Source organism: Echinops telfairi, unplaced genomic scaffold (genome assembly GCF_000313985.2).
Source record: "Echinops telfairi isolate 266 unplaced genomic scaffold, ASM31398v2 ScPeMD7_2010;HRSCAF=2546, whole genome shotgun sequence".
Classification (NCBI taxonomy): domain Eukaryota; kingdom Metazoa; phylum Chordata; class Mammalia; order Afrosoricida; family Tenrecidae; genus Echinops; species Echinops telfairi.
In genome coordinates this window covers 24,702,068-24,720,271 of record NW_022105908.1, presented here as the reverse complement: position 1 = coordinate 24,720,271, position 18,204 = coordinate 24,702,068, and the positions used below count along the sequence as shown (strand labels likewise).

General features: G+C 52.9%; 1 protein-coding gene across 2 annotated transcripts in view; it reads right to left on the bottom strand.

Annotated features, from left to right (window-relative positions):
- The window catches only part of TRPV3 (transient receptor potential cation channel subfamily V member 3), a 27,034-nt gene extending 9,623 nt beyond the window's left edge, over positions 1-17,411 (bottom strand). For both annotated transcript variants that reach the window (XM_004716163.2, XM_004716164.2), the window contains exons 1-11: positions 17,293-17,411; positions 11,095-11,199; positions 10,825-10,911; positions 9,685-9,839; positions 8,926-9,102; positions 8,600-8,740; positions 6,207-6,487; positions 4,275-4,451; positions 3,160-3,318; positions 2,360-2,461; positions 805-878 (exon numbers count right to left, since the gene is read on the bottom strand). In XM_004716163.2, coding sequence (XP_004716220.1) covers positions 805-878; positions 2,360-2,461; positions 3,160-3,318; positions 4,275-4,451; positions 6,207-6,487; positions 8,600-8,740; positions 8,926-9,102; positions 9,685-9,839; positions 10,825-10,911; positions 11,095-11,199; positions 17,293-17,411 — 1,577 coding nt within the window. The remainder of the gene's footprint in view (positions 1-804; positions 879-2,359; positions 2,462-3,159; positions 3,319-4,274; positions 4,452-6,206; positions 6,488-8,599; positions 8,741-8,925; positions 9,103-9,684; positions 9,840-10,824; positions 10,912-11,094; positions 11,200-17,292) is intronic.
- Positions 17,412-18,204: the final 793 nt, after the last annotated feature.

Sequence of the window (18,204 nt, the reverse complement as noted above, 5' to 3'; positions counted from 1 at the left end):
GAAAAGGAAGAGAGGCGCTGGGATTTTCGTTCTCTCTCGCCCCTGCTCGCTAACTCTGGCTCCTGCTTTCGATTTCTGGCCCCTTTCTCCCTGCCTGGGCTCTTTGCTTTCTGGCGCCCTCCCTAGACCCATCACTTTCTCTTAGGTTTGCGGTTTTCTTAGCTACCCCTCCCTGGGGTCAGCAACTAGCTGCTTCCCGCCCTTCCCTTTTCCCTTCCCTTCTGACAAAGTTCCGTGGCTCACGTCTCTGAGTAAAGCCTGGAACTGGTCCTTTCGCTTCAGAAAAAAGAAAAAAAGAGAGGAGCAGAGACCAAAGGCTCAAGTCGAAAATGTCTTTTGGAAATGATGATGGCAACCTACGTACAAATATGCTTGACACAATTGGTGTGTGGAATGTTAAAGGAGCTGTAAGAGTGCCCAATAAAATGCTTTTTTTAAATAAAAGAAAGAAAACTCAAAAAGGTAAAGTAAAATACAAGGGGCTGCCCTGGCACATCCCCCTGCAACAAAGCAAACAGGACTGTGAGGTCTCGTGTGCCTTCTCCACGCAGCCTGCGATCAGAGCTATGGGACAGAGGGCAATCAGAGGGCTGTCCTTCCATGGTTTCCTCTGTCCCTCACCATGGGAATTCACCTGGGAAGCCTCTCACTGGAAGGGGAAGGGAGGCTCTGGCCTTGTGACTATGGCAGAATGAAATGGACTTGGGTGACGACATGGCAAGAGGCCACAGGAGGCCACAACAGTCACAGCACAGGATTTTAGCCTGGCCTAGGAGTTGGTAGGAGGAGGACAGTTCTACTTACAAGACAAAGTGAAACCAGGCATCGGACAGGATGGACTGCAGATCCGAGGGCCGCAGCAGGAAGATGGCGATGCCCTAAAGCCGGAGGAGGAGGTAGAGCTGTGCCCTCCGAGGGTGACCCTTCGTGCCGCTCATGGGAGAGCCTGAGAAGCTGTTTCCCAAGGACTAAGCCTGCAAGCCTTCTGGAATCCCTCTCTTCCTCCAAGAGCTGACTGCAACCCAACTTAGAGAGGGCCATTTCCACAGTCTACCTCAAAGTCTGCATGTCTGAATCCATGTCTTAAATCCCCTACCAGACTGTGAGCTCAGTGGCAGCCAACTCCCTCTATCTTGTATGTGTGTTTATATAAAACATATATACCTCTATATATGCATCTACCTCTATATATGCTATACATATGTGTATATCACACATGTCATATGTGTGTGTGTCTAGAGAGAGATAAAAGGACTTCAGAAAGCTCATGGAAAATTTTAATTAAAATACAGTAGAATTTTTCCACAAAATTTTTGAAACCCCCTCATACTCACCCATATTAGAAAGCATTCAGAGTATCTATGTGGATTAGTGGAATGGATGACTAAACTGATTGAAGATGGTTAGTTGGATGAGGGATGGGAAGATGAGTGGATAAGTGTCAGTGGATATTTAAATGGATGAAGAAGTATGTGGATTGGTCGGTGGAAGTTGGGGTGCAGATAAGTAGTTAGGTGGCTGGGTGAAGGAGAGAGGGTAGCTGATTGAATGAGTAAATGGTAGGGAGGAAGGAGGATTGGTTATGGAGCGACTGGGGTGTAGATAAATGACAGCTGGATCGTGTGGCAGTTACATAATCTCCTGTCAACTTGCCAAGGGGTGGAGTCTAACCTGTCAATCAGGCCACAGCCAAGGAGGCCTCCATGTGGGCATGACCTTCTCCTGAGGATTCTGGGAACTCCTGTCTTCCTCCCTGGAGGAGGGAGACTCTCTCAACTTTGTCTTCCTGCTGACAAGTCTGATGGAACAACGCTGGTACAGCCAGGGCCCTGGAGCTGGAGGAGCCATGTTGAGACCCACACCAGTGCTGAGATGCTTCCACCGCCACTGGATCCACAAGACTTTCCACCCACTGGCCTGTGATCTTCCTGCACTCAGCTTCATTGCATGTGTTACATGAGTCTGAGGAGGAATTTATAGCCGGCTATCGCACATATGAGCTAATATCAGACTTATGGACTTGATCTGGACTGGACTGGGATGTTTTCTCAATATAAAATTGCTCTTTTATATAAAGCTCTTTCTTACACACACAGGAGTGTCTATAAATTCGTTTCTCTAGTTCACCCAAACTAACACAGACGGACAGAAAAACAGATGGCATTGATAAGATGGGTCTGTCTTTATTCTCACTTGTATTTAAGTGATTAAGTGTATTTAAGGCTTAGGAAGAAAGGGCAGCCCCAAAGGCCCCCAGCAGCCCAGCAGGAATGGCAGAGCAGAAGGGGCCTGGCACCTAGACTGCTCTCGCCCTGCCTGCCCCTTGGAGTAGTCCCAAAGGGCTTGGTGGCCCACTCACCTCTTTCACCGAGATGCACATGGCCCAAATAAGCACAAACATCCTTCCTAAGAGCTGCAGCCACCCCATCTTGTGTGTCAGGGCTAAGGGGTGTGGGAGTGCCTGGCAGGGAAAGAAAGGGGTAGTCAGGATGGAGTGTCAGGAGTCTGAGAGGAGCACCAGCTTTGGAGGGACCAAGCGCAGAAGCATGAGAACCTTTGAACAGAGCCAGCGGTCAAAGAAGCACTGCCATCATCCTGCCCTTGCCTTCCTCACGCTCGGTGGGCACCCCAAACTGTGGCAAGGAGCAAAATTCCCTCACACCTGACATCCCCTCACACCTCGTGGCATGTGTCCTTCCCAGCTCATCCATGCCCAGACACCCACAGGGTTTCTGTAAACAAAGTGGAGGCTCTGTGTCCAAGTGATGGGTGGCAAACCAAGGACCAGAGTCATTTGGGGGAAACTTGTTCAAATGACTGAGGCAGAGCATGTGACCTGCCTGCCTCAATGGCCCCCACAGCAGAAAAGCCCGCTCAGCTCTGGATTCAGACAGCAAGCCAGGCAGGATCTCTCTCTCCTCCAGCTTCTTCCTAAAAGGGGCCAGCCAAGGCTGGGCATCTGGGGCTGAGCCCGACTAAGCACTGGGAATGAACGCATTCTGCTTCCCTGGAAATTGTGGCAGATGCCATTTGGGGGAACCCGATGCAAGTCTCTTGGCTCCTCAGGGTCTCAGTTTCCCCATGTGCACTTGGATCAGCTTCAGGCCCCTCCAGCTTTCACCATCCCACGCCCAGGGGCCCCCACAAAGGGGCACTCACCTCGTCCTCCCGGGGGCGGTAGTATGAGACTAACGTCAGGGTGATGTTGTAGAAGAAATAAAAACAGAAGGACAGGAAGAACATGTACTTGGCAAACTTCTTCCACTTCATACGCAGCAGCGTGTGCAGGGGCTCCAGCGTCAGCATCTCATGTCGGTTCTGGGGGTGAGACAACACCAGTCACCTCGGAGAAGAGGGAAGGAGGGAATCGTTTCCAAAGGGCCCACAGGCAGCCCTGAGTCAGCACCACCTCCAGGCAGAAGGGAACAGTGGTGAATGGAGACGTCCCCTGGACTGGTTTGGCTGGAAATGCTGGGAGGGTAACTTCCGGTTGCCCCATTATATTCAGGAAGCAGCCAAACACCAGAGGAGCCTGGCACTCCCAGTGAGATCGGATACAAAAGGGAGCAAGAGCTAGAAGTGTAGGGTGACTGAATCTCTCCCCAAATTGGTTCTCATCTTGTGTGACCTTAGGGCAGCCCTGGCCTTCTCTGGGCCTCAATCTCCTTGTCTACTAGATTGATGACAAACAGCTCCTGCCCTACCGACCTTACAGGCTACTAAGGATGCAGAGATCAGGGCAGGCGGGTCCTGGAGAGCTTACCTCTCAGTAGAATGCAAAGACCCAGTCTGCTGCCTTCTCACTGGTAAGCCTCTCTCTCCCCCTCCAGTTTTACTGAGCTCCCGCTCTCACTTCCTCCAGGGAGGCCTCCCAGACTGCTCCAGCTCTGTACTACATGACCCTCACATAAGTTCATGTCACAGGGAGAGAGTGGGTTCTAGGCCTGGCTATACAGAACCAGCAGCGGAGAGGAAGGTAAACAAGATGACAAGATCGACAGCAACCATCCCCACGTTCAAATGGGACCAAGAGGCCGCTCATCGCCCGGATCTACCACTGAAGGTTAACTAGGAACAACTGAGCCCAGCGCCCATTCTAAGCCTTGACCTTCTGCGCTGGACTTTACCCATGGAGGCAAGGGAATGAGGGCTCAGTGGGAGACTCCAGACACAGCCACGCTGGTGGCACAAGATCTTCCTATTGCTCTCGGCCCCTGATCTGAGATCTAGCCCATGGGCCGCTGCCCTGTCCACAGCCCAGCTGGGAGACCTACATCGATGTTGGTGTTGTAGACAATGATCTCCAGCACAGAGTTGTCTGTTGTGGTGTCCACGTTGGTGAGGTCATAGAGGGAAGACGACACAGGCCCGTACGCCCAGTCGGTGAACTTCCTGGACAGGCTCCGGAGGGGCTTCTCCTTGATCTCCCGACTGAGGATGTACTTCAGGATCTGGGGCAGGAAGAGGAACAACCATCAGCTTCGGAATAGCTCCCCGGGTGATTCCAAAGGGCAGGCAAGATCAAGAGCCACTGCCCTCCAGCCTCCTCCTTCCCCAAAGCTGAGTCATGAATAATCCTAGCATGAGGGCCACGGCTTCCGGAGACACTTAGCACAAGACCCAAGAGGATAGTCCTGTTGGGGAGGGCAGTGCTGGCCAATGGGATTCCCATATTGAGGCTGGCCCGGGGTGGGGGCGGGGGCAGCGGGGACAAGTGTAGGTCTGTGCCTCTTAAACAGGTCTAGACCCTCCATTCCCAGCAGGCTAGCATTCAGAAACAGGGAGTTTCCAAGTGACATGGAATGAAGAAGAGAAAGTCAGGGGATGGGTTGGGCACCTCTCCATGACTGACCATGGAGCAGGTTAGCCTCTGGCAAACAAGGAGCTCCTGATGCCATGCTCCCTGCCGGGGGCTTCATTCCTGGGCTGGCAGGGCGGGGAGGGAGGAGGAGACAGGGCAAGGAAAGTACAAGCCACAATGACATGTAGGGAAGAGGCCGAAACTGCAACCACAATCTGATTCTCCCTAAGAGTGTGGCCCTAGGGGAGACCAGAGATGGGAGGGCAGGCACACAATTCCTTCTCTGTTGAAACCATTTCCTGTGGCCTCCTCCCCAGGAAAGAGAATAAAAACGTCCTTTGTGGGCTCCAACCCTGGCCACTGGGACAAGACCCAAGGGACTTAGGGCCCTGCCTACCCATCAGCTGCGCTGAGGCTGGCACAGCTGGGGACTGGGCTTCACAGCCCCCCACCCACCCCCAGACTCCTCCTGCTGCCTCCCAAGAACGACGCTTACCTCTCGGGAGCCACAATCAGCTCCCAGGGATCAGAAAAGGCGAAGCACAGGCTTAGACCCCAAAGAGCTTTCTCCTAAGAAGCTAAGCTGGACCGTGACTCCAACCCTAACCTGTGTCTTAACCTGGATCTCAGAACAAGCCAGTTGTTCTGAGATGGAGATGGGGATCTCCATCTCCCAACAGACAGAGGTCTGGACACGCCCCGGTCTGAGTTCACCAGGACTCCAGGCCAAGCCTGAAGTTACAGCCGTCACAAAGAGCCCAAGCACTTCATACTCTGCTGGGGACTTGGCTCAGAGCCCAACCTGACAAGCAGGCCCGATCTCACCAGAGATCCCTCCTCCAGCCAGCCATCAGCTGGAACTTCTGACCTCTGAGGAGACTGACAGCCTCCAACAGGACGCCTTTGTTCATGTGAGTCGCTTTCAAGTCCATTTTGACTTGTGGTGGCCCCATGGGGGCAGAACAGAGCTGGGCCATAGGATTATTTGAGGCCTGGTCTTCCAAGGTATTTCTGGGTGGGTTTGAACTACAAACTTTGAGCCAACAGCCAAGTGCTCCACCATTCGTGCCCCAGGGGGAATCCTTCACCCGGGGAATCCTTGCTACTTCCTTTACCACACAGGAGTCCTTAGCTGCGAAGCATGCAAGAAACTGTTCCCTTGGCCCCACAGTTCCCCCCACACTGGCCCAGGAAGGAGAGGGTCCCAGGGCAAGAGAGGGAGCCATGGAATGTCAGGGACTGAAGCCCAGGGCAAGATCCCCCTGTCCCTGTGCGGTTCCTGTGCAACACAGCTGCACTCCCAGACCCCTCCCCGTGCCAGAGCTGAGACCCGTCAGATCCCAGGGCTGGCAATGACAGCTGTGCCCCCATTTCCCTGCCCATCCACCATCCCCGCAGTGCCCACCTCAGCCTTGCCCATCTTGGCGGCCAGCTGCAATGGGTTGAGGCCGTCATTGTTGCATGTGGTCTCCAGCTCCCAGTTGCCGCTCCGGAGCAGGATCATGTCGTACATGCGCTTCACAAAATCATTCTGCGTCTTGAAGTCCTCGGACACCGTCACCAGTGCATGCAGGATGTTGTTGCCCCGTGAGTCCTGGGAGGTGATGTCCGTCTGCTCGTTCTCCATCAGCAGCTGCACAATCTCGGGCTGGTTGGTGCACGCTGCCAGGGCCAGGGGTGTCTCGCCTGGGGGAAAGGAAGTACCTGGAGTCAGTTCTCACCTGGACCAGAACCTGCGCCCGAATCCGGATCATAGCAGCAGGATGGGTCACAAAGTTCCTTCTTTCTCTTCCTTGTACAGGAGAGGAAATGGATGCTCCTCCTTGCTAGCTTCCCTGCTTGCCCCTGGCTCTCCGCCCTCTGCACCCAACACGGCAGCCAGACTGCGCCTGCTCAGCTGGAAGAAAGGCTCAGGTTTCCCCAATGGACCACAAAGCCTTAAGTATTGGCCCTGATCTCCTCCTCTCCCTCTCACTCACTCCCTAGCAGCCACAAGGGTCTTCTTTCCCAAACACTCGGGCACTTTCCGGCCAACCCCAGGGCTTCTGGGCAGGCTGTTTCCCTGTCCTGTCATGTTCTCCCCAGATGGTGGCTACACCCCCTCCCTCCTCTCCATCTGCTCAAATGGCACCTTTTCCATCAGACCCACCCTCTCTGTGTTGTTGCTATTGTTGTTGTTGCCAGGAGCCATCGAGTTGGGTCTGACCCATAGCGACCCAATCAATGGACAACAGAACTCAACACTGCTCAGTCCTGCACCATCCTGATCATTGTCCAGGACGCTGTAAAAATGTAAACTTGCCTCCCACAGCCTAGAACTCCGGATCCCCCTTTCTCGGCTTTCCCTTTTTTTTTTTTTCAACATCACTTAAACTCTGGAAGCCCCCGTGGTGCTGCAGGTCAGTTACTGGGCTAGGTCAACAGTTTGAACCTTCCGGCCGTTCTTCTGGAGAAAGTGGAGCTGTCTGTTCCCAACAAGACCAGAAGCCTCAGAAACCCAAGGGAGTAGCTCTTCTCAGTCCTATCGCTAGATTTACCTCTTTCCTGAGCTTTATTTTGCTCAGTGGTCCAGCTCAAGCCGGATATAGGTGCTACTTGTCATCTCTGTCGTCTGCATCAGTTGTTCAGTAAAGGACTGGGAAGGGGGGAGGGGCCAGATGACTCACACGCGGTCCCACAGCAAGTTCAGGACAGCAGCAGGACTGGACACCAAGTCTCTGAAGCCAGCCTTGGGCTCTCAGACTCTGGCCTTCCCCCTTCCCCTCTCATCATCCCCCATCTGCCCCCTCTCTCCATCCCAGTCAGCAAACACAAGGGCAGGTCAAAATGTTCATGGAAAAATGGACTTAAAAGTTGCTGGAATGGTCCCACACTTCTTTGACCAAAAGTCAAACCAAACGCACTGCCACCGAGTCGATGACGACCCAGCGACACCTACAGGGCACGTAGAACTGGCCCCTGCAAGGTTCCAAAGCTGTCACTCTTCACGGAGTCGAAAGCCCCATCTCTGTCCCAAGAAGCCTCTGGTGGCTTCAAACTGCTGACCTTGCAGTGGACCCACTGCGCTTTTGAAGCCTCCCTCATAGTTCCCAGCATCTGCTCCAGCCAGACCCTTTGCTGGGCAATAGGGGACACAGACGGATTTATCCTGTCTTCGGGAGAAGGGGAAAACCTACCGAATCCTGCATTGAACACAACCGCCAAAGACAGAAAGCAGATCTGGGGTGGACAGGGCATGGAGTTCAAGGAAGGGTTGACTCTCAAGTTGTGTGGGGGTTGGGGTGGGGGTGGGGTTGGCATAGAGGAGCACCTGACTGTGGCAGGCTTCTCCAATTCTCTGCATTTGTGAAAATAAAAATAATTGCTATACACTGACAGCTGAATGAATTTCACTGTATCTGAGTGATACTTGCAACACCACCAAAATTCTCACCCAGAGCTTCCTACCCGGATTGCCTTTGGGCTCCATAGATTTACACACACACACACACACACACACCCCACACACCCCTTCCCTCTCTGGTCAGCTCTGGCTGTCCTGCCGCCTCCCTGCCCCAGCTCTACCCCCAAGGTCTGGCATGCATGTGTCTCCAGGCTCAGCCTGCAGAGATTCACAGTGGGGTCTTCATCCTGAACAGGAGGTGGGGGAGGGGGGACGGGGACAAGAATGGGATGCTTCCAGCGCCTTGAGGGTCAAGGTCAGTCTGAAGGCAGAGCTGGACAGGCCAGCATCTCCCTCCTCAAGCCCTACCCCCACCTCACCCGCCTGAGCCTGGCCAGACTCAGGGCGACACCCACCGAAGTAGAAGCCTTCATGCTGGGACTTGGGGTTGAAGAAGAACCCCTTGGCGTGGGCGTTGACGTCTGCACCGGCCGCGATGAGCTCCGCGGTGATGTCCCCCTGCCGCCGCTCGATGGCGATGTTGAGCGCTGTCTGCCCTGTGGTCGGGGCATGGGGGCAAAGGGGTTGCTCAGAAGCCGGGGCTCACTCGGACCCCTTTCGCCTCTCTGGCCTGCGTGAATAAGCCAGGGCTTATCAAACGCAGCAGTGTCTCTGTGGGCACAGCCGTCCCCCATCCAGCCACCTAGGCCTGTTCCACACTGCCCCTCGTGCAGGCCCGTACCTTCGTAGGCCTCCTCGGTGTACTCGGCGTTGATGAGCCAGTCCAGGATGTCGTTCTCCTCGGCAAAGGTGAGCAGGATGCGCACGATCTCCTTGGTGTTGGGGTTGATGTTTAACAAGGCCTTCATCAGGCAGGTCTTCCCGGTGTCGGAGGCCGTCAGCTTGTGCATGAGGAAGTCTGTGGACAGGCCGCAGGCTGGAGCCACAGGAGGGGCCCCCTGGCAGTGCCCTCTAGGCAGCCTCAGACCTCTCCACCCGCCTCTGGGCCAGTTGGCCTTCCTGACCCCCTCGCTGTCGCTCTCCGCCCCCTGCAGGCCTTAACGGAGGCCGTGGTCCCTCTGCACCCTTACCTGGCGCAGGGGCAATCATATCACTGCCCACCTGGGTGCTGACACCCTGAAACCCTCATCTCTGAACTCGAACTCACCTCTCCCTAACCGGCTCGTTCTCCTGGTCTCAGAACCTCTGAGGCTACTATCCACTGAGTCCAAATGATGCCCCTAGAAGCACACCACCCCCATCCCCTCACACCCACACAGCCCCCAAATCCTGCCCCCAGTGGTCCTCTCACAGGCTTCAGCTCTGCCCTCATCCTGCACAGAGTAGCCAGACCATGGCCCTTGCCTGCCAGAACCCTCTCAAGGTTAATCCCCCGTTGTCCTCCGAGTCAACAGCAAATTCTTAGCCCTGTATCCACGACTTGCCATGCTCCCACTCCTGGGGTTGGGAGGGAGAGAGGGATTGTCTCCACAGCACTGACCAGGCACATCCAGGCCACGGCGCCGCCGACACCGCTCCTGCAGCTCCATCAGCAGCTCCACCACCTCCTCCGCGCAGCCCTCTGACACAGCAGCAAAGAGTCGCTTCTTCAGCCGCTTCTTGTTTCGCCTCTGCTCTTCCTTGGCCAGGTGTGCACTAAGGCTGGGAAGCATGCCCCCTCTCATCACCCGGGCCCCACCACTCCCAGTCTGACCTCTTCCCCATGAGAACTACTGCACCTGGCAGGGGCTGCACCAATTCACCCTCACCCCACCCTGCCCCATCTTGCAAGTCTGACACTGCAGATTTCAGAGCTCCAGGTCCCAGGCTATGTGCTGCCCTTTTCTAATACATATGATTACATTGCATCACATTGTGCATTTGGATGCGCATAGTAGCAATCGGCGAGGAAAACTGACTAGTCATTGGTGGTAACTGAGTGTGGAAGTGGGCAAAGGGACAGTTCATGTTTCTACTTTTTGTGTTCTGAATTTTCAAAATAGATCAATCTCTACTTCCAGGCTCCACCTGGTGACCTATGGTAAAAGTGTCGATGGTTATCTTTTGTTTGCAATGTATAACCATTGTAAAGTGTGGATGTGTTTGTAGGTATGCTTACAAAATCCATGCTCGTGTTCTACACACTTAAAAACTTTTGCATTGTAGGCTGGCTGAAAGTTTACAGAGCTGATCAGTTTTCCATTCAATAGCCTTTCCATTCAGTGAGCATTTTGGTTCATCTCGTGGAGGCAATCCTCACACTATAACATCACTTCTCCCACCCACCCCTGCTTCCTGTTTTCGTTCTTCATTCTTCCCTAGCCCTTCTAAACTTTGTCCTCGGCCAATAAACATGTATTTTTAATGTACATTGTTCTGTAAATTAAACTCAGTGCCTGTGTAAATGGTGTAATTCTTATTCTCTCTCTAACAGTTGTTTATGTGTTTACGTTTAATGGCTTTAGGACTTTATAAAATGCCCTGCATGTCACAGTAATGGACCAAGGCCCCCAGACATTTGTCCTAACCTCCCAGGGATGATGGGTTCTTTCTCTTTCTTGCAAGGTTCTGATGCCTGTCCCTCTGACATCTGCCCTTGGGGGAGGGGGGTCATCGGGAGGCCAGGTAGAGCCCTGCTTACCTCGGGCTGTTGGGATTGGATGGGGTCTCTGTCACATCATCCTGGGGAGACTGAGGGGAGTCCATGTCATCACAGTTGCCAGAGATGCTGGGGGGGGGTTTCGCAGGTGAAGAGCAAAAGGAGAGAGGGACACATTTAGAAGTGAACTGTGCCAGCAAGCCACAGTCAGGTTGGGCCGTGGTGCCCAGGATGGGTCACTAACCACCCACCTGGGAACTCAGCCTCCTCCTCATCCTGGAGCTTGGGGCTGAACCCTGGGCTAGTACTCACCACTGGCGGATGTTGGAATCCATGGGCTTGGAGAAGATGGGGGGTGAGGTCTTAGAGACGATGGGGTTGGGCTCAAAGCCTTCTATCTCCAGGAAGAAGTGTGCGCTGAGGGAACACCCAAGCAAGGTCATTAGAGCCGGTCATTAGGCAGGACCTGTCGACCTTGGTGGCCTGCAACCCTGGGTTGGGACCCCTGCAGTGCCGAACTGAGTCCTCGAGGGACTCGCCCACGGGGCCAGCCCCATCTTTGCAGCACTCTCTGGGGTGGATCAAGCCAGCATCACTCACATTCCCAGGTGAGCATTTGGAGGCCCAGAGAAGCACCTTGACAAGGTCACACAGCTGACAAATGGCAGAGCCTGAATCCAAAGCTGGGCTTGGGAGGCTCTTGCCCTAGGAATTCTGGAAGGATGAAACCAAGACTCTAGCAGAGCTGGCCTGACACCCTGAGCAGGATTTCCACCCCACCTCTGCAGTGGCCCCAGCACCAACTTCAAGGAAAGACCAGGCTCACTCAGACACACCCACAAAAGCAGACACACCTGCCTTCATAAACTACAGACACACACATAGAGGCCCCGGTGGTAAGCACTCTGCCGAGGGTGACTTCAGCCTCACCAACACCCACTTCTCACAGCTGCTGCAGCACAACTTCTGACCCTGAGGGCCAGGCCCTGGGATCAAGGCCTCCTAACCAGCCAGGCCTCTCTTCTGGAGCAAAGGGCCCCTAGCCACCTGTGTTAGTCTGGGTACTTTAGAGAAACAAATCCACAGAAACTCATATATAAGAGAGAGTTTTATGTAAAGGTTAAGTGTGCATCAAGAAAACATCCCAACCCAGTGCTGCCCAAGCCCACAAGTCCAACATTACCCATTAACCCATATGTCCAACACTAATCCACAAAGTCCTCCTCCATCTCACAGATGGAATGATGCTGACTGCAGGAGGAAAGCCGAGTCAGGGAACATGTAAGCATCTCAGCGCTGGTGGTGGTCTCCATATGGGTGCTCCAGCACCCAGGGCTGCACTGGGGTAGGTCCAATGTGGCTTCTCCTCAGGGATGTCTTGCAGGAAGCGAGCCTTGCCAGCTAAAGCAGGGAACGGCCTAAGGCAGCTGCAGCCTGGTTGGACCATCAGAAAGCAAGAGACCCGAGAACGCGAAAGGCGAGGCTTACCAAGCCGTTTATCCCTCCGCCCTTCAATTAACCCCACCTGTGTTTATCGACCAGGTTGGCATGATAAACTAACTACCTCAGCACCTTTCCCCTGCTTCCGTTCCAGACCCAGATGGGCCAGCAACCACAGTCCCCACCTCACAGTGCCAAAGAGTAGCCCCCAAAGGGCAGTCCCAACCTTAAAACATTGGATCTTCAGAGTTGAAGGGAAGGAAACAAGGAGGGACTATGGCTCCATTCTACAGATGGGGGAAGAAATGGAAGGCTCAGTGAGGAAGCAGCTCATCCACAGTCGCCCCACAGGGACAAAACAACGTGAGGCAGTAACCCGGATGTCCAGGCTCACAGCTTACAATACCATCCAGGCTGTTCTCTCTCACCTCAACCTTCTGGGTCCGCTTCCAGTCAGCCAAGATTTAGGGGTTCACCGCAGAAGGAGGCCACCCCATGCAGCCACTTCCCAAGGTGGGGCAGGAGGTAAGGAAGCCTGAGGCTTGCCTGGGGAAATCCCTCTTTTTCAGGCTTATAGAAGGCCCAAGAGGCTCAGAGCTCTTCCAAAAATGGGACACGGGACGCTGCTGGTATCTCATTGGCCCTTCCCTTCTTGCCCATTAAAGGGAATCTTCTGACCTGGCCTACAAATCAAATCCTTCTTCCAAAAGTGAAGGTAAAGGAAGGAGTAAACCCTAGACTGGGAACTCATATCCTGGGTTCTAGTTAGTCTGACTTGGCCTCTGGCTCCTGTGTGACCCCAAGTGATCACTTACAATCTCTGGGTCAAGTGTCATCACATGAATGGAGAATGGTTGGACTACTAGATGATCTCTAAGGCTTGAACTCTGGAGACAGGACCACTCCAGAAACATCCATTTACAGGCTGGCCACCCAAAAGGATTATCAGAGCTCTTCCAGTTCGATCACCATACCTCTGCACCCCCACAGCACACCAGAACTTCCATCTCAACGTGATCCGTGCTCTACCATACAGCTCTGGCACCAGGGCTTTAAACACATCTGCTGGCTCAGTCCCAATCCCCATATCTGCTGTGGGTCCTGCCCTTCTCCTGCCCCTCATCCTATCCGAATATCCTCAGTATACTATCTATTCAACAACTATTTACTGGGTGCAATTTTACTGCCAGATACTGTTCCAGGAGCTGGGGCTACAGTGGTGAACAAGTAAGCAAAACTCCCTATCCTCATAGAACTGCTATTCCAGTGAGTTGGTCCCAAGGGTCAGACCAGGGCAAATGCAGCACAGCCAGCCCTTCCTTTCCTCTGGACTGCTCACTGTGAGCATTTCAATAATAGCAGTAACTGCATATGCATCGTCTTTGATGCCCCAGAACCCAACGCTGGTTCTGACACTCGGAAGACCTCACCAAATGGGAAAGCAAAAGGATAAAGAGGTGCTGAGTGAAAAGATAAACTAATGGAAGTAAGAATGACTGTTGGCTATATGGGCAGATGAGTGCATGAATGGATGGATGGATGGATGAATAGATGGATAGGGAGTACGTCACTGGGCACATAGATAGGTGGCTAGAGGAAGAGAATAAGCAGAAAGGAATAAGCAGAAAGACCAGCACAATTTTAAACTTGAGATATTGAGTAGGTTATCTCCTTCAAGGGACTTCCCAAGACCCTCACTATTCTTAAGTATACCATCCTCTTCCCAGCCTTGCATAAGAAGCCGAGGGTGGGTCCTATGACTCTTCTTCATCTTCCTACCCCAAGAAGTCCAAATAGCCCTCCCCAATCCAGACTTCTCCTACTAGTGCAGTACATACTTCCTTAGTGTGTAGTATTGCACTCATTCTTTACATGTGATTGTTTCTCTTTTCTTTACATATAATTTTCTCTCTGCCCAAAGCCTCAAGGAAACTTTAGAAAACAAGGTCATGAGGACAACTCTTCATGCTAGGCCTGGAGACTGAGGGCCAGGGCAAGTGAGGGCTAAGGAGCACTTCCTCACATCACCATGCAACCTATCCTCATTCAAAATGAGCCATGGTGTGCATATTCTTACACTCATTCATTTCATTATTCATTGACTCACCCACTTGCTCAAAAATGACTAAAATGCCCTGTAGAAAACCACACAGTAGGGAGGGAAGAGGTGACCCTTCTAGGGTCCTAATGAGAGATTTCAACTTTAGCTTAGCCATAGTCCCAACTGGGCCAATCTCTTCAGAGCCAAGTTGAACTATGGGAGCCCAAGGGAAAGTGAAGTACTTCCAGTCAAGGGTAGGGATCAGCCAAGGCTCTGTCGGGTGCTATTTGGTCTGGGTATAGAAATTGATTTGTGGGAAAGCACTGGATACTGAGAGGGCAGCGTGGAAAACATCCCTGAAGTAGGAAGGTCAAGGTAGTGTTGGAAAAAAGGAGGAAGATGATCTTCTCACAGGGTGGAATAAAACATGGTGAAAGCTGGGCTGGGGAGACCTTCAATTGCTGAACAAGGACCTAACTCTGGGACTGGGGAGCTGCTAGGCCATGAGGTCTCCACCTTATACCTGTCCTACTTGCCACCACAAACTCTGCACTCCATCCACCATCATGAGCACCTGGCAAGGTCTTGGTGACATGACATCCTGTCTCCTGACAGGGAACAGATGCTATTTGCTTGTTCCTATCTTTGACCCAGACCAGAGGACACCTCCTCAGTATTGTTAATTCATGTGAGCAGTTAGCTCTGTATCATATCTTCTGAATTTCTGTTCCTGCAAAGGCAAAAAAAACCAATCCCTAAGAAGCCCCCACCCCCAAGAGGAAGTCTATTTGGCCAGCAGCTTTGTCCCAAGACATGCCCTAGGGTCCAGAGCTCTATAGTTCCAGCTTCTCCACAGCCATCATTAAGCTGTGTTTCTGTCCTTGGACATAGTCACATGGAATAACCTGATGGCTCAGGAAAAGCTCCCAGGTCCAAATATCTCTTCCCAAGGCAGACTCCTAGAGTCTCCACTTCCACCATTAGTGCATATTTCCTGAATGTCCAATGTTGCTCTCTTTTGTTACGTATAATGGGTTCTCTTTTCTTTATGTACGAATTTCTCTCTTCCCCAGGATGAGTACTGTGCTCAGTTCTTACGGAGATGCCAAAAATCTTAGCAAGATGGCTCCTTTTTGAAGGAGGAGGCCACCTTTTGGAAAGTGAAGCTCTGAGACAAGGTCACAACTTATCATCTTTGGCTCAAAGAAGGAAGGCAATCTAACTGATCCTGCTATGGGAAGAATTTAGGATTTTACTAGAATCCTGTCTTCAATAAGACCCAAACCTCCCCTGGGAGAGCAGGAAGGGAAGGAGTGAGGAATGAGGAAGACAGGAAAGGCTCTTCTTGCTGGCTTAGCTCAGGGGTATCTCAGCTCTTACCTGGGCATGTCCCTCAGACCCAGGCTGGCCTGTCTGATCTCCACCTCCATCCAGGTTTCCCTCCTAAGCTCCAGCCAGTGCCTTCTGAACGTCTCCTCCTGGATGTGCCTCGGGCACCTCTCCACCAACATGTGAACTGGACGCCTTTCTCCTGACCTTACTCCTTCCCCTCTGAGGTGCCTGTCAGAGCCCTCCCCTCCGCTTCCTCCACCTGAAAAGATGGTATCTCTTGGCTCCTCCTTTTTCTTTCCCTCCCTTAGTGATCCTGAAGATTTTCTAATACGAACACTTCGCAGCTAGATCCCTTCCTCTTCATTTCTGACCACCTGGCCTCAGACCTCATCACCTGGGCTTCCCAAGAGCCTCCACAAAAATCCCTCTTCCCAAGCCTTGCCTCCAAACCATCATCCACACAGATCCCCCAAAGCAACTTTTCCAAAATACAAACCTATGATGCCCTTCCTTATGTAGAAAATCCTTCCACCGCTCCCACTGCCCTTGGGATTGTTCAAGCTCCTTTAGTGACCCCCTACAACCTCGCCCCAGACAGACCTTTCCATCTCCAGCCACACTGGTCTTTGCCCTGAGCATTTGCTCCCATGTCCCTCTTTGCAGGAGACCCTTCCCTTCCTCTCCAGCTGCCAACACCCACTCTAATACCACATCCTCCAGGAAGTGCCTCCATATTGCCCATGAGCTAGCCAACTTCTCCTCAGCCACCCGCCCTCCCAGATCACCCTCTTTCCGGGCACTTCCGACTGTCTTCTTGATGTCCCTCTTGCCAGACTGTAAGCAACGATGGATATCGTTCTCTCTGTCCCAGTCCTCCTACTATAGACCCAGCCTCAGGCCTGGTGCTTGAGAGATTCGGGTGATTCTTACTCAAACAGCAGACAAGGAAACACCGAGCTTGCTTCTGATTCGAGAAGGGGCCTAGGCCAGAAGCAGGGGAGACTGGGAAAATGAACCAAAATGCATCAGGGCCCCAACCCAAGTCAAGCACATCAAGAGCTGGGGTAGGAAGGGCTTCGAATGGAGGGGCACAAAATCGACCGAGGTATAAGGCATCTCCAATGGAAGAGACTATGGTCTCAAAAACTGTGAGCCCAAAGAAGGCCCTGCTCTGCCTTCCAGTTGTAAAGTGGCAATCGCCATCCCAGCTGTACCCAGTCCCCAGGGGGCCCTGTGGGATGATTGGTGATGATACAACAGAAACAACAATGATGCTGACACATGCTGAGCACTCGGTCAACGTGATCCCAATTATTTTCCATCCTTGGTGCCCTCGTTCCACAGGTGCAGTTAAAGCGCTGAGTAACCTGCCCATGAGCACAGCAATGGGAGGTACTACAGTGGAGGGAAAGCCTACCCCTGGGAGCTCCAGGCCACCTGGATCTTCCACCTACCTTTGTGCTGCTCATCTCAGACATGGTCCACCGACGTCTTACCTCCACCAAGGGCCTCTCTGACCACTCCCATCTAACTGACCCCTGACACCTCCAAGCAGCCCCCTTAAGAATACAGTGCTCTCCTGCCACAGGCACGCAGCACCCTAGTTCAGAATGAGAATCTCGCGCCCATCCCCCAAGCCAGGGATACCTCCTGTGTCCCTACAGCACAGAGCTCAGGCCCCAGCCTGCATGCCCTACCTCTTCTTGGTGGGAGTGAGCTCGGTTGCCCTCTTCTCCTGCAGGACGGCAGGATTCCCGCTGGGGACCACGGTTCTCCTGCCCAAGAGGGGCACCATCTCTTTGGGGTTGGTATTCATGGCTGAAACACAATCACAGGGCAGATGCTCAGGTTGAGAGGGTGAAGGTGATCACCAAGGACTTCAGGCACCCTCTGGCTCCTGCCACGCTCCCTGAAAGCGGGGGCTTACTTCATTTTCCCGGGCAGCCAGTCCCTCTCAGGGATGAGGAGACCGTTTCCAGTTTTCCTCTCTCCCTTCTTCGGCAGCCCTGCTCCTGTGATCCCACAGGAGAAGCTCTCAGAGCTTCCAAGTAAATCCTCCTGCCCCTGGATGGTCTCAAGACAAGACCCCATCACCAGTCAGTATCGCTGCTCCACGACTCCTGAGTATTAGCTTTGCTTTCTCCATACCCTCTCACATTCAGAACTGTCCTCAAAGGTTTGATCTTGACAGAGATAGACTGTCATCTTCTTTGCTCTAGATAACCCGGTCCCTGTAATGCATCTTCCAGTCCCTCTGGTGTCAAGGCTGTGGACTACCCTAGTCATCTCGGCAACTAGCACACTCTCCTTTCTTGCCCATTCAAAACTGCCTGCCAGATTCCCTTCTCTGCCTGGGATCCAAGAGCCTGTGAGACTATCCCCAGGCAACAGATATTGTGGCTGCCGTCTACCTCCCCACCAGGTAAGCACTCCCCTCCAAGGTGCAAGAAGCAGCCCCCTCTCAATCTCTAGATCAGTGGTTCTCAACCTGTGGGTCACAACCCCTTTGGGGCTCAAACGACCCTTTCACAGGGGTCGCCCAATTCATAACAGTAGCAAAATGACAGTGATGAAGTAGCAACAAAAGTGATGTTATGGTTGGGGGTCAC